This window comes from Saccostrea echinata, unplaced genomic scaffold (genome assembly GCF_033153115.1).
Source record: "Saccostrea echinata isolate AGI-Se365-2 ecotype Australia unplaced genomic scaffold, CSIRO_AGI_Sech_v1 ptg000001l, whole genome shotgun sequence".
Lineage (NCBI taxonomy): Eukaryota > Metazoa > Mollusca > Bivalvia > Ostreida > Ostreidae > Saccostrea > Saccostrea echinata.
In genome coordinates this window covers 35,485,255-35,501,973 of record NW_026889750.1, presented here as the reverse complement: position 1 = coordinate 35,501,973, position 16,719 = coordinate 35,485,255, and the positions used below count along the sequence as shown (strand labels likewise).

Here is a 16,719-nt window from a genome sequence, read left to right as displayed (position 1 = left end):
GAACATCAATGAATTTTAATACATTTAGTTAGCATCATCTTTTCTATCTATAGAGTAAACCACTAATCATTAGTTTTACTTTTTTAAATGTTTTTATAAGCAATGGTATGTCCAGGCGGCGCAACCTCGAATATAATGGTTTTTTTCCTACCTGAGTGTAACTGAGAAACACTCTCTCAATAAAAATATTTGTCATCCAAAAAGCCCATTAACTCGGGCATGTGGTATGACACAATTGTTCCAAAAACTTTGAAATTTTTGTCTCATTCTGTAAGTTCTATCAAATTATATGGAGTGTCCAAACAACTAAGGGCTTGAAAATGACGTCAAAGAGCTAGGGTGGTCTTTTTCCAACATTCTATAAAGTTTCGTCGCTGGAAGACTGGTATAGCCTTAGGACATGTTTAACGTACTATATAGTAAAATTAGTAGCAAGTAGACATATTACAGAGACAATTCAAAACAGGATCATCTACCTTTAAACAAACTTTAGGCCTGCAAATAGCACCTTGAAAATTGGGCCTCTCAAGTTTGTTTACTTGGCATATTGTGTCATATATATCTAAACGAAAGACGTGAAATTGATGTTTTGCGAAACAGAAGCAGAAGATGATAATTACAAATTTCATTGGGTAAAAAAAAACGCATTCGGTATGTCCCAGATCATGCAGATAAGATAAAACTATATGCCAATTTAAATTCTAATGAAAAAAAAATTAAAATCAATTGATATTCCAATACATGCCAAGAAATAAATGATTTAATTCACAAATGAAATATCTAACAATATTTATTTATCTGTTTATTTATTTATCAATATCAGATCAACTGGATGTACGTGTTACTGTAATTTTTTTTAAAATAATTTACAAGAAAGACTTTTGAAAAGTATGCTAACTGTGTGTGGTAGGATCAAGCGGATGAGTGGCGCGAACAGTGTAATTATGCGGGGATGGGATTACTAACTTTTATACATGTAACAATTAAGTGCATGTGATAAGTGGCACGTATCAGAGAGGTAAAATTAACGGATAATTATTTTAATTAAAAAAAAAAGAATTCAAATATATATATATAATAAATCCTAAAATATACTACACCTATATAACATACTTAAATTTACTTCTACATTATTTATATTTATATATTTTATATATTATATTTATACATAATTTACTTTCTTTAAAAAAATCTTGTTTTTGGTTTACTTTTCTTTTGCTTATTTTTTTTTTTTTAATATTACCAGAGACCTATAAACTAATTAGTATATAGATCCCTGATATTACCGTGATGTACGCCTCTTAACGGTTGGATCAGCCAAGATCCTCCACTACACACTGTACATATAGTCAAGTTCAAGGATAGTTGAGAGTAATGTCCCTTTTATTGTTATGTCCAGAAGTCGTCCGACCATAAGCCATAAGGTATATATAGATCTATCTATTTTTACATTTCTCATACATATGAGAAAATCACTGATACTTAAAAAAAATGTACCTTTGACACCTTGGACATAATAGGCCTATTCAGTATTCTACAGTTGTTTTAGGCCTACGAAATCAATCGTCTATTTAACACATGACCAAGAAGTACGTACTAAGCTATGTATTATCCACACTATCATGTATTTTATGACTTAACATCAATAACGAAGATTTTTATTTCGGTTTTTGGCATTTTGCTGTAGATTATTCATGTAGGTTGACAGTGGTATATTCAGTGACAATAGTATACGACATAGCATAATATAAAAAGTGGATTCCTATCGGTATTCGGGCATGGTCAAGAAAGTTTGCAGTGCAGCTATGTTATATATGCATACTCCGGTAAATCGTGTACGCCAATGCGTCAAAAACAAAAAAATGTTATACCCCTACTAAACAGTCCCTATATAATTTCTTACTTTAAAAAGTCCAACAGTTCGACTGTTTCCCCAACTGTCGGTCCAGGAACTGTTAAAATGGACTGTTAAAAAAGACTGTTGCCCGCTGACGTCTAATGGCGCTAAATTGAGTTGTCTTTACCTCATTCAGCAAACCTCGGCTGATTCGAGTAAACGTGAGTTAAATGTAATCAGCTGAGGAGTACCGAGTAATTTAACCCTGTCGTTAAGATAAACAGAAATGGCCGTTGTTCGTTTTTTGCTGCCGCGAACGAGGATGAAATCCAGGCGATACTTGAAAGTAGGGACAGTATAAATATGATTGATTGTATGTTGTTTTACGTCCCATTCGAGAATTTTTCACTCATAAAGAGACGTCACCATATACCGGTGAAGGGCTTCAAATTTTGACCTTTACTCGGCACTCAGGGCCATTGAGCAGTGAGGGATCTTTATTGTGCCAATGCCTGCCGTGACATGGGGCCTCGGTTATTAAGTTCTCATCCAAAGGACCCGCAACTTTCACTTCAAAGTGCCGCATGCATGGCGAAGGAACCGTTGCTACCCATTTTTTTCGACTTAGGTCAGTCGCAGCCGAGATTCGAACTCACGACCTCCCGATCACGGAGCAGGCGCTCTACCAACTGAGCTACCATGAATGGTCAGTATAAATATGAAAAATGTTGTGAAAACGGCTGAAAATATTCTCGGTGAATATCTGGTGACTCTGGACTTATTGCTACCTCTTCTTGTTCAGTCAGGGGCATGATGGAATCAAGTTATTTTTTAAAATTACTTTTTAAAGTTACTTCACTTCTTTGTTACTAAACAAAGAAATAACTCATTTGAGTTAATCCTTAAAATGTAGAATGCCTATCAATTTTGCCAAAAAGCATCAATATTTTGAGTTTGCTTCTGATTTAAGATGATGTAAAGCTGAGAAAGTTGTAAATATATCTACTTCTTTTAATAAACTCAACAGACTTCATATCTCCTGAGCAGATATGATGATATTTATCGAAATATAATGATATTTTTCAGGAAAAAATAATTCCATTTCAAGAACATTTCAGAGGTCAATTACACAATTTCCGCCAATTTTGCCAACAGTGAGACTAATTTTCCTAAAATCCTTGGATATTACTGTACAATCTCTATGTCTTACAATTTTTGTGCAAAGCTGTAGATTTTTGTGCAAGAGTTCTAAAGTGAGGTTGGTTAAGGTTGAAAAAACTGAAATAAGTTATGATTTGTTGAATTTCAACTTGTTCAATCTTAAAGATAAATAACTTTTAATGTCATGAACCTTTTCCTTCAACTTAATAACCCAAGTACAACATGAATAAAGCTTTTCAGATACTAGTAGGTTTAAAATAATGAATAGTAAAGTATCAATAACTGGAATAAGTTACTGAAGAAAAGCATAATCAGGGAAAGATAACCCAAAATAATGACATTTAATAACTTCAACACATTATTTTAAAAATAACTTGTTTCCATGATGCCCTTGACTGTTGTTAATTTTATGAATTTGATTTAGTAGAAGTATAACGAAATAGTTGTTGACAGGAGTCTCGGGAAACAGTCGATCTGTAGGACCGGAGTGCCTATGGCCTTGGACAACAGCTTGCACTCCGGTCCAACAGATCGACTGTTTCCCGCTACCCCAGTCAACAACTGTATAATATAGAACAACAAAATAAAAAAAAAGTACAGGAAGAGAATAACATTTATATTATGCTTTACTTGGAGGGAGGCTTGAGGTGGCCACAAACTTCCAGCCTCATCCAGGTGTTCACATCAAACAACCCCTTGCTCCACAAAGGCAGATGATTTGTCCCAGATTTAAACATGGTGAATTCTCAAAACTTTTTTTTAAATCTATATATGAAAATTGTTCCATTTTTTTTTTGGTGTGCCATATGAATGAGGCTGGAGAGTATAGTGTTTGTAATATTTGTCTTCTGTCCCTCCATCTTTCTGTCTATATGTCCGTCCATCACACTTTGTGTTTAACTCAGTTTCAAAGAATCTATTCAAAATATTTCTATTAAACTTCATATGTTGATACATGTTGGTGAGAGTTATTCAACTGCAACAACATTTTTATGCAACATGAATATGGCTGGAGCATATAATGTTATATAGAAACTACTTAGATTATATCTCTTTATGTTAATGGTAACCAGGGTTCATTTGAAATACTTTAAATGCATTAAAATGCTGAAAAATGCTTAGTATTCACTAATGATAAGTGTAACATGATCAAATTTGATCAACAACTGGGATGGGGTCAGTTACATATGGGAAAGTAATTAATTAAGTTACAGTTACTTAGTACCTATCTGATAGAACTAGAGTTGAATATCATATATTGCCTTTAAAAATTGATCACCAGTTATATAGAAATGTGCTTTTTTTTTTAATAAAAAGATCAGATTGAAAGATACAGAGAGTAAATTTTAAATTCCTTTGCGGTTTTAAAACCATGGCAACCATTGCCAACCAATAAGAAATACCACAATTCATCCTTGGTACATGTATGTGTTACAAGTATCTTTATCTATTGCGTTGCATTTCAACCTAGAACTGCTTTTATTTTTGAGTGTATGACTCTAAAAATGAATGTATGAAATTATTACTTCTGAATACTTTGTTTCCATGGTAACTTGTATAATAGTTGATTTCTTAAATATGTTTTATCATGCATTTAAAACATCAGCCCTTCAGCTTTTTGGAAACAGTTATTGCCACTTGTTTGCACTGCTAAAAATGTTAACAGTGTGACTGAACATGTTCAAAAATGCCATTTTTCAAACTTTATGGCATGTTGCCATGGTAACCAGTATACATAGCTACCAATATACTGCCTGATTTGATATTACGCTATCAAAGGCTTCATCGTAGAGAGTTTGGAGAAATTCTGAGATTGTGTGTGCCACAGCTTCTATGTAAAATTTCAAGTTATTACAGAGAATGCCTCTTAATTCTTTGAGACCAAGCCAGGATTTACAGTATGCTACATTTAACAGTGCATAGTCAGCCCAGGAATTAGATGTCCTTTTTTGATTGCTAGACATATCCTGGAGTATAATTAGTGTAGTGGTAAGTGGGTGCTTTTTGTGTTAGGAATAGTAATGACAGCTATTGATTATAGGGCAATGTTGGTCTTATTTTAAAAATGCATCTTATTAAGGACATACGCAACATAGTTTGAATTTAACTTTATTGTCTTTTCCAATGGAGTTGAAGAGTTCCAATACTTAAAGGAACTGTGACTGCTACATTTTAGTGTCTATATATGCTGTTGTACACTTCTTCTTAAACAAGTTTGGATAAACCACAGGGGCATCTTATCCGCTCTGTTCTCTACTAACACATATATAAAAATACACATGTGTAGTAGAGAACAGAGCGGATAAGATGCCCCTGTGGATAAACAAAACATGTAGAATATATGTTTAGTAATTTTAATATATTTTTTATGAATTATACAATAATTTTCATCAATTGATATCTTTTCAAAACCCCTGGTAATGCATGCTGGTTTTTTGTCTACGAACATCTGATGACACTATAATCTTAAATTAAGAATATCTAGAAAAATTATCAGTAGGTAAGGTAACGTTGCATATGTCCTTAAACTCATATGGGCAGAATCTATAAACAGGTTAACTGTTTCCATTATTATAATGAATATACTAATCCATGCCATACTAGTATCCAGAATTTTTAGTGTAATAGCCACCTGGTTAATGGTCTTCAGGTCCTACTGGGAGGAAGTGAGTTGGTAATACTAGTACATATATTATATACAGGTACTAGTATTATATAGTACATATATAGTGGATAGTTAATAGCTGCATATTATTTGATTTTTAACTTGGAGACTGCATGCTTCTGTTGCAACCTCAATGACCACCATCAGTAATCACCAACTTCATATCTGGGCAAAAATGAAGCACATTGCACTTCGGGAAATTAGTTCTGGGGCAAGAAAGTCGTGTAATGGTTTTGTCATGACAGCAAGTCATTTGTCAATTAATTCCAACTATATTGGGAAAGATGGCATATTAGATATATTAGTGATGATTAAGCATATCTTTAATTAACGAATGAGAATAACAAGTGTTTCGTTAGGAATTTTGTCTAACTTTTTTGTGTAGTTGTACCTGTACCATCAGTAAGATACATATATGTTAGCAAGATGGCTAGTATCATATCGTTACAAGTGTTATATTTTAATTTAAGGTGAAGTGCTGCTAAAGATGATCACTTATATGAATATTTATGACAGATGAAAATCTCAAGTATCTCCTGAAACCATGACGGTATGTTATCAACGTCTGTTTATATTTTCTATATTTGTAGTACAAGTGAGTGCTATTTTTGTTTAATAATAATCAAATCTATTTCATCTATAGAAATATATTTAAAGTCAAATTCTTTTCACTAATATACTACATACTTTGTCAACTATAAATGCTTATATAAAACAGATCTAGCACTGTATTCACTTTGTTAGAGTGTAACACATTCTATATATTTTTGATTATCAAATTTTAATTCGCAGACAAGAAGTGAAAATGTACTTGAAAAAGATGTTAACCTAAGGCAGAGAGATTCATGTGAGGCACCATTTGATGACAATGACAATGTTGAGACTGCACCACTGCTAGGAAACTCATCAGATATTCCCCAAGAAGACGAAGTAGCCATTCAAAAAGGAAGAAGGCTCTTCCTCTTTCGTTGTTTTGTTTTGTTTTCAGGAGTGTTCTTGTTGGTTGTGGCTTTTACCATTCTGCAACTAGGTGTCCTTAATCAGTATGTGTATTTTGCATATCACAAGAAATACTTCCCAAACATTTCATACAATTCCAAAGAAATGCAAAAGTCGTACTGCAATACGAGTGTAAATGCCTCAACGGGGACAGAGGAAGAAATACGAAATAAGATCCAAGTTTTAGCCTCACAGTTTATGATCTACACATCATTAGCCTTATTCATACCTCCGATATTTGGAGTTTTCTTCTTATCTACACTAAGTGACACATATGGAAGAAAACCTTTCATTGTTATTCCAATTTTTGGTGCTTTGATTAGAAGTGCATTATTTGTAGTTGGCATACACTATGAATTAGACTTGTACTGGTTCATTGTTTTCCTCCTTGTAGAGGGTCTGACAGGGGGACTATATTGTCAGATCACAGTGTCACTCTCTTATGTAGCAGATATCACCAAAAGTGGTGATAAGCGAATTCTCCTTCTAGTGATCTTGGAGATTATTGCAGGATTTGGGGGACTACTTGGAACCCTTTCTTCTGGCTACCTCATCCAAGCCTTTGGCTTTGAAGTACCGTCTTTCATTTCAACATTGTGCATTTTATTGTCTCTACTTTTGTTTGGATTTTTCTTGCCAGAGTCTCTCCCTCCTGAGTTCAAATCTAGATCTAAAAATATAAACATTTGTGAGAAATTAAAAGGAGTGTGGGAATTCTACACTAGTGATAAGTATGGGAAAGGAACTCAATGGCGGTATGTGTTTTCTCTTTTGATTCTCATATGTGTTGAGCTAGGAGTACTTGGACGCTCAAATGTGGAAACTTTATATCAGCTAAATAGACCATTCTGTTGGAGTTCGGTACTCCTCGGCTGGTTTATGGGTATTCGGATCGTGTCTTCGTACATACTTGGTGCTGTACTTATCCGTATTCTTCAGTGTTGTGTATCAGTGGAATTTATTGCACTGGTAGGAGCTTCTTCACATATGGCTGCTTTTATTCTGGAGGCCTTTGCTGAAGAGAGTTTTGAATTGTTTCTTGGTAAGTATATAAGCATCACAGTTTTGTTAATTAATGAGTGTCAAATTTTGAGAAGTGTTGTACAATACAGTGTTCTTTTTTCTCTGTATAGTTCCTGTTGTTGGTTTTGGCTCTGCAATGATAGCACCAATTATGAAGGGATTCATGTCTAAAATGGCACCTGCAGACAAACAAGGTAAGTTATTGCTGAATGCTGTGTTTGAATGATTTATTAATAAACAGTACATTTTTGAACATTTCATAATCAGGATGGACTCTGAAAGAAAAGAAAACATTGAATTTAACATGCTTTTGATTTGATTTCATGATGATGGAAGAACTTGTTAGACTGGGCCAGGTTCTCTTGCTTAACAGTAAATGTTGTGTTGTAGGTACACTGTTTGCTGGAGTAGGTATGGCTGATACCTTCTGTTCAATAGTAGGGACCACCCTCAGCAATGCTGTATACAGTGCTACAGTAGCAGACATGAGGGGGTTTGTGTTTCTTATGTTTGCTGGGATTAGTGCTGTTGCAGTGATATTAATAATGTGAGTTAATAATACTGTATATGTAAGTGTGTTATCTACAATTTATCATCCATTTGATATCCATAAAAACTGCCTCATGCTGGAGAAAGAGAATTCTTTCATACCTATAATGCATTGGGATTTCAGTACGATGCTTCTCCGAGTGTAAAATTGATAAGAAACCATAATCAAGCATCTAGTTCGAGATGATATTTCTATAAAATAAATGAACAGTGGTTAGAGAATTTTAGAATTAAGAAAGAGATTGAACTTTTTATCCATAGAAGGCTTATTGGAAAGCTTTCTCCGTCAGGAAACACATTAGATAAACTTAATTTACCACACATTATTTGCTTTTGCATTCATTTAAACAGACTTACACCTGCCCCTGACTAGGTCAAATATGCTTTAAAACGAGTATTTTTTTTGCTTATATGAAAGTGTGTTCATACAGCGAGATTTCATTTCAAATTTGGTCAGTACAAATAAAGATTAGTATGTTAGTCTGTTCCCTGCATCACTTATAGTCTTAAATCATTCTTTTATATTTGGTAATTATATAGTTAGAATACTTTGGAAAAACAATTGACAAAAATATTGAATGCTTTTTTGACTCCTTTATCAACACCTGTCTACATGCGTCATCAGATGAAAATTTAGTTCTCATGTGAATACTGACTACCAGTAACTGGTGTTCCCATTCAAGTATGAGCAAAACTCGGTTAATGAGCCAGTGAAGTTCTAATTCCTAAAAGCATTATCTTAATACATAAATTTCAGAGTGCTGTGGATAGCGGGGAGAGTGGGAGGGTCGACAACCCTGGGATATCAAGAGGAAGCAGAAATCATCATTAAAACTGAGGAAGACTAAAGATTGCTGATAGAGTGGGAGGGTCGACAACCATGGGATATCAAGAGGAAGCAGAAATCATCATTAAACCTGAGGAAGACTAAAGATCTGTGTGGAATGTGAATTTGTTTTATAGGATTTTTTGTTTTACCATATATGTTTGCTATTTTTACTAATGAATTACTTTCTTTATTACAATGACAACATATATTCCAGGATCATTTAAAGTATAATAACAATTTTTTTATTGTCTATATATATATATAGATATTTATTTATGCAACATTGGACATCTTTCAATCTGTCATTTACTGTATATCTATCTTGTTTTATATGTGTAAAAGTTGTATCAAAACTTGCAGACAAAATTTGATGAAAATTCAGGAAAATGTGCTGATTTACCTTAGAATGAGAACAAAAATTTTAGATTTTTTGACTGAACTGCCTCAAGATATGAATGATGGAATTTTTCATGTTTTTTTTTTTTGACTTTGCTTACTGTTTAAAGGATATTTCAAAAAAATATTTCCTGGAAGTAGTTTCGAATGAATTTTTTTTGAGCAAAAGTTTCAAGAGAGAATTTTCTGATCAAAGAGTGTCTGTTGGTAGTGTGTTGTCTGTAAATTTTTCAGATTTTTAACTTCTTTTCCAGAACCACCAGGCCAAAGTCAACCAAACTAATTTCTACAAAGTATACTTGGGTAAAGGGGGTTTAAATTTTTTCAAGTAAAGAGGCATAGTAACCCTCTTTTTAGAGGAAAATCAAATAATACCATATAAAGAAATATTGAAAATTTGGTAGGGTCATGCATTTAAAAATCTTCTTTTCAAGAATTACTGGGCTAGACAAGATAAAACTTTAGTGGAAGCTTCCTGATAATTGTAAATTCAAATTGTTCAAATCATGTTCCCTGGGAAGGGGGGGGGGGGGGCAATATGGAATCAAAGTTTTACATTGGAATATGTAGGAAAAATCTTTAAAAAATCTTTTTTTTCAAGAACAGCAGGGTAATGATTATCAATGTTAATATGCAAGCATCCTCACTCAGGTAGTATGAATTCAAGTTTGTTTAAGTCATGGGGTAGGTCGGGGCCACACAAGGGATCAAAGATTACAAGAGAATATATAGAAAAAAATCTTTAAAATCTTTTCTAGAATAACAGGGCCATATTGTTAATTTGTTAAATTGTGGCCTTCAGGGACAGGGTTGGTCCACAATAAGGAATCAAAAGTTTTACATAGATTCTTTTGAAGAATGTGTAAATCAAAGGTTGTTTAAGGTTGTTTTTCCTCCAGACTATCAACCCTGGACTTAGGGTAAAATAGGTGAGGGATCACATTTTACCTTTTTTGTGAATCGATAGTTTTCTTTTGATGCAATTAATTCCCTGGGTTATTTTCATTGGCCACCATCTTGAAGGCCACCCTGATGAATTTTCTTTCTTTGTTACATATGTAACCAATTATATATTGGGAAATCATTATAATATGAAAATTATGAATTAAAGGTGGCTTAATTAATTTAACAAATGTATATTCTCCTGAAAAACTATATACATGTATTTCATATACCTCAATGCCCAGTATGACAAGGTCTCTTAATGAAGGAAACTGAGCATGTTGACTAAAATGATGTGATTGCATGGTGTCCAATGGGAAAGAACTCTTAAAACTTGCTTGATTTACCTCTTTGGAAAACTATCTGTACAGGAAAATAAATCTTCAAATAAAAATCTCCAGAAAGGCAAGATCATAGTAGTCACATTGATATTGAAGCATGTATCCTGTGTGGATTACAGTTTGGTTATATGTCATGAACCCTTTAGGGCTAGGGTGGGTCCACAATATGCAGATCAGAATTTTCCATGTAAGTAAGGGGATTTTATCTGATTTAGAACAGCAGGGCTATGATGACTCAGGTGACTGTGAGCATTATGGCCTCTCATTATATTTTTTTAATCATAGGTACAATGACATGCATAATGAAAACTTCTTTTCAAATAGGGCAATTACTGTTTTATATTTACTGTGATTTATGAAAGAGAACGGCATTAATATAAGTTTAACTAAACTTCTTTCTGAATCCTAGCTTCTTTAGTATTTACTTGTTATAGATACACATGATTTGTTCTAATAAAAATATATACATGTATGTAATTTGGTTTGGATAACACCAGTTATTTATTCTGTCAGCTCTATGGAAATTGTTTGGTTTGTATAAAATTTAATGAATGAGTACTAGAAATTCGAAGTTTTTTTTTCTGCAAATCATTAACACCTGGACCAGGGTGTGCTCGGGGAAATGATGAAAAACTATTTAATAAAGTACAGGTATAGTTAATACATGTACCTGTTATTTGTAATTATCATGATTATAGATTGTTTTTACAATTTTGCCAGAAAGATCTGAGAAGAAGCAATTGTTCCGTTTTTAGGTCACCTGAGCTGAAAGCTCAAGTGAGCTTTTCTGATCACCCGTTGTCCGTCGTCCGTCCGTCCGTCTGTCCGTCTGTCCGTCCGTCCGTCTGTAAACTTTTCACATTTTCAACTTCTTCTCAAGAACCACTGGGCCAATTTTAACCAAACTTGGTACAAAGTATCCCTGGGTGATGGGGAGTTTAAATTGTTAAAATAAAGGGCCAAGTCCCCTTACAAGGGGAGATAATCAAGAAAAGACAAAATTAGGGTGGGGTCATTAAAAAATCTTCTTCTCAAGAACCACTGGGCCAGAAAAGCTGAAACTTATGTGGAAGCATCCTTGGGTAGTGTAGATTCTAAATTGTTAAAATCATGACCCCCGGGGGTAGGGCGGGGCCACAATAGGGAATCCAAGTTTTACATTGAAATATATAGGAAAAATCTTTAAAAATCTTCTTCTCAAGAACCACTGGGCCAGAAAAGCTGAAACATACGTGGAAGCATCCTGGGATAGTATAGATTCTAAATTGTTAAAATCATGACCCCCGGGGGTAGGGCGGGGCCACAATAGGGAATCCAAGTTTTACATTGACATATAGAGGAATAAATCTTTAAAAATCTTCTTCTCAAGAACCACTGGGCCAGAAAAGCTGAAATTTATATGGAAGCATCCTGGGATAGTATAGATTCTAAATTGTTAAAATCATGACCCCCGGGTGTAGGGCGGGGCCACAATAGGGAATCCAAGTTTTACATTGAAATATATAGGAAAAATCTTTAAAAATCTTCTTCTCAAGAACCACTGGGACAGAAAAGCTGAAACCTATGTGGAAGCATCCTTGGGTAGTGTAGATTCTTAATTGTTAAAATCATGACCCCCGGGGGTAGGGCGGGGCCACAATAGGGAATCCAAGTTTTACATTGAAATATATAGGAAAAATCTTTAAAAATCTTCTTCTCAAGAACCACTGGTCCAGAAAAGCTGAAACTTACGTGGAAGCATCCTGGGATAGTATAGATTCTAAATTGTTAAAATCATGACCCCCGGGGGTAGGGCGGGGCCACAATAGGGAATCCAAGTTTTACATTGACATATAGAGGAAAAATCTTTAAAAATCTTCTTCTCAAGAACCACTGGGCCAGAAAAGCTGAAACTTACGTGGAAGCATCCTGGGATAGTATAGATTCTAAATTGTTAAAATCATGACCCCTGGGGGTAGGGCGGGGCCACAATAGGGAATCCAAGTTTTACACTGCAATATATAGGAAAAATCTTTAAAAATCTTCTTCTCAAGAACCACTGGGACAGAAAAGCTGAAACTTATGTGGAAGCATCCTTGGGTAGTGTAGATTCTAAATTCTTAAAATCATGACCCCTGGGGGTAGGGCGGGGCCACAATAGGGAATCCAAGTTTTACATTGAAATATATAGGAAAAATCTTTAAAAATCTTCTTCTCAAGAACCACTGGGCCAGAAAAGCTGAAACTTATGTGGAAGCATCCTTGGGTAGTGTAGATTCTAAATTGTTAAAATCATGACCCCCGGGGGTAGGGCGGGGCCACAATAGGGAATCCAAGTTTTACATTGACATATAGAGGAATAAATCTTTAAAAATCTTCTTCTCAAGAACCACTGGTCCAGAAAAGCTGAAACTTATGTGGAAGCATCCTGGGATAGTATAGATTCTAAATTGTTAAAATCATGACCCCCGGGTGTAGGGCGGGGCCACAATAGGGAATCCAAGTTTTACATTGACATATAGAGGAATAAATCTTTAAAAATCTTCTTCTCAAGAACCACTGGGCCAGAAAAGCTGAAATTTATATGGAAGCATCCTGGGATAGTATAGATTCTAAATTGTTAAAATCATGACCCCCGGGGGTAGGGCGGGGCCACAATAGGGAATCCAAGTTTTACATTGACATATAGAGGAATAAATCTTTAAAAATCTTCTTCTCAAGAACCACTGGGCCAGAAAAGCTGAAACTTATATGGAAGCATCCTGGGATAATGTAGATTCTAAATTGTTAAAATCATGACCCCCGGGGGTAGGGCGGGGCCACAATAGGGAATCCAAGTTTTACATTGAAATATATAGGAAAAATCTTTAAAAATCTTCTTCTCAAGAACCACTGGGCCAGAAAAGCTGAAACTTATGTGGAAGCATCCTTGGGTAATGTAGATTCTAAATTGTTCAAACAGGACCCCCCGGGGTAGGGCGGGGCCACAATAGGTATTACAAGGGGGGGGGGGGGAATCTGGTAAGGACAGCATGGCCAAAGTTACTCAGGTGAGCGATGTGGCCCATGGGCCTCTTGTTTAGAATTTAAATCAAAGGGCAGATCACTATAACTGCATAAAACTACCAAGGAGTTAGTACGGATTTTTTATATTATTTTTCAAGTAGTATCACAATCACAACTCTTTATTTAAATATTACATGTACATTTGATACCTAATGGCTTTTGCTTTTTATGATTTTTTTTTAGCTTACCTGAACTGAAAGTTTTCTGATCATCCATTTTCTGGCATCCATCCCTCCATCTGTAAACTTTTCATATTTTCGACTTCTTCTCCAGAACCACTGGACTAATTTTGACCAAAGATTGTACAAAGCATTTTTGGGTTAAGGGGATTCTAAATGATTCAGATTAAGAGCTAAGCCTGCTTCCAAGGGAAGATAATCAAGAAAGGCAAAAATAGGATGGGGTAAATAAAAAGTCTTGTCAAGAACCACTGGGCCAGAAAAGGTGAAATTTATGTGGAAGCTAATTCCTGAGAAAGTGTAGTTTCTAAATTTTCAAATCATGACTCCTGGGGCTAGGATGAAGCCAAAATAGGAGATGAAATTTTACATTATTAACATTAGAAAAATCTTTCAAAATCTTCTCATTAGAACCACTGGACTAGAAAAGTTGAAGATCGGAGTTTAAAAGGAAACAATCTTGCCGGGGGGGGGGGGGGGGGGGGGCTTATAGGACTGAACTTCCTCCTAGCTATTTCTGGATAGAAATTATCAATTCCTGCAAATGAATGCAATATAAGTGAGGAATTATAAAATAATGTTTCAAAAATTTCAAATTTCAACTGTATTTATGGCTACTTTCTTTTAAAAAGGGGGGGGGGTTCAAACCGCAGAAATAATCAACTATCCTCCATCTGTGGATCTGGATTATAACATGAAGTGATGGAGTGTATGCATTTTCTTGATTTTACAACTACAGAGATATGCTGCCAGACTTGTTTAATCAATTGATATTTAAAGATATGATTTCATCATTGAAAGAACAATATAAGCTCTTTATTATTTATTGTATGCATTTTTCTGGGGGGGGGGGGTTTCCAGAGAAAATATTTGTTCCTAGTAAGACTCTGGAGAACTTCAATTTTCCTGTTAATTAATGCATAATATAAATATCTAGTAAATCCTGTCAGAAGGGTCAGTTAGGCATTTTACTTATTTATATAAAAATTATGAATATCAAAACTTGTTTATATTTTTGAAAAATCTATGGCTAAATCTTCAAAAAAGATTTTACATATATTTAAAAGAAGTATTAGGCAATATTTTTTTTTCAAAAGAAAATGAAATGAACATGCGGAATTCTTGGCCCCAGGGTCAGAGGTTCTGGAGTTATAGGGCAGGGCTCTATTGATTATGTAATAAAAATGCAAATATTTTTTTAAAAGCTTTTCTCTTCCTAATATATTTAAGGAATGACTCTAATTCTTGGCCAAATTATTCGAGTATAACCTGGTTTGGGTCAGTTTACGCTTTATAATCCGCGAAGCGGATTATAAAACAGCGTAAACTGACCCAAACCAGGTTATACTCGAATAATTTGGCCAAGAATTAGAGTCATTCCTTAAATATTTAGCAGACATTGCATGGTTATGATGAGCAAGGGTGCCTCTTCCAAAATCGTGAAATTCATTGCCCATAGCCTCAGGGTTCTATTAATTTAATTTTATTGTGAAAATGCAGTTACTAGTATTCTTTGCAGATCGTCTTCTCTCCTTTTTGGCATCTAGGAGGCAATCGGAGAACAAAGTTGTATTGAGCAAGGGTGTATTTGCTAGATTTGTGAAATGTTTGACCACTACTTTGAGCGAAGTGATTCTCCTTTGTTATTCAACAATGATAAATAATCACTGTAAATAATATACTGATATATAGGTCGATTGAATAAAAAAAATAACAAGAAGTACTTTTATAGTGTTTAATTTTCAGATACACAGTAAATCCTAAAAAGGCTTGGACACAGATTTGATGTTGGTGTTTTCTAAAATATTCAGTATGATATCAAGACATATGTTGTTAGGGCATTTCACTCTAAAAATATCATTAAAATGTGTTGAGAAACTTCTTTTACTTGGAAATTATTAAAAATACAAATTTCGGGGCGCGTTTGATTGACAAACATCCTTGCACTCTCACAAAGTGAACTTTGTCCTTAAACTGATATTATTTTTAAAATTGTAAACAAAAGTGCAATGCAATTGTGTCCAGACCCCTTTGAAAGATTAATAAATATGAGACAAAAATACCTTATATTTGTGGATAAAATGTCATCAAGCGAGGCCAATGGGATATGGGTTTACTGTGTATATAACGTTTTATGTGCGCAAGCACTGTTGTGTTGTTTAGCCTGGTGATAGTGACAAAGGAGAGCGTAATAGCACATACAGTGTACAAGTACAGGCAAGCAAATAGATCTACTTTATGAGTTGTTGCTGAGAACTAGATTATTTTGTTGATCCCTGGTAGTCCTATTTCCCTTGTATTTGGACAACATTTTTTCACCTATCAGTTTATTTCATTTTATCCTATACGTCTATATATCCTTTACAGGGTTGTATTACTGTCAGGTGACCATTAAGGCCCTGGGGCATCTTGTTTTTCATATTTATTCATTTCTAAACACGGTATCAGTCAATAAAATGTTAGAACCGTATATGAAAACAGATATGTTAAAACCATACATTTTTTGAAATGAGAAATGGAGAGATTAACGTTGATGTCATTAATTCGTGCATTAAAGATTTTGTTCTTTTCTTTATTATGGAATATTATTAACTTTATACATGTAGAAGTGGAAGAAAAGATGAAAAACATCAAGATATTGATTAATTGGCACCGAGTTTTCTATAAGCCTCTATCTCGGGACACTATACCGCCTTGATTTCCTGTTATTTCCTTTCTTTCGTCGTCTTAAGTTAAAGAAATCAAACAAAAGA

The 16,719-nt window shown here is 34.4% G+C and overlaps 1 protein-coding gene across 1 annotated transcript; it reads left to right on the top strand.

Annotated features, from left to right (window-relative positions):
- Window positions 1-4,915: 4,915 nt before the first annotated feature.
- On the top strand, window positions 4,916-9,997 carry LOC133190555 (proton-coupled folate transporter-like). The gene is made up of 6 exons (XM_061326251.1): window positions 4,916-4,987; window positions 6,134-6,213; window positions 6,456-7,704; window positions 7,796-7,879; window positions 8,076-8,232; window positions 8,992-9,997. The coding sequence occupies exons 2-6, from the start codon at window positions 6,208-6,210 to the stop codon at window positions 9,080-9,082; spliced, it is 1,587 nt and encodes a 528-aa protein (XP_061182235.1). The 5' UTR covers window positions 4,916-4,987; window positions 6,134-6,207; the 3' UTR covers window positions 9,083-9,997.
- Window positions 9,998-16,719: the final 6,722 nt, after the last annotated feature.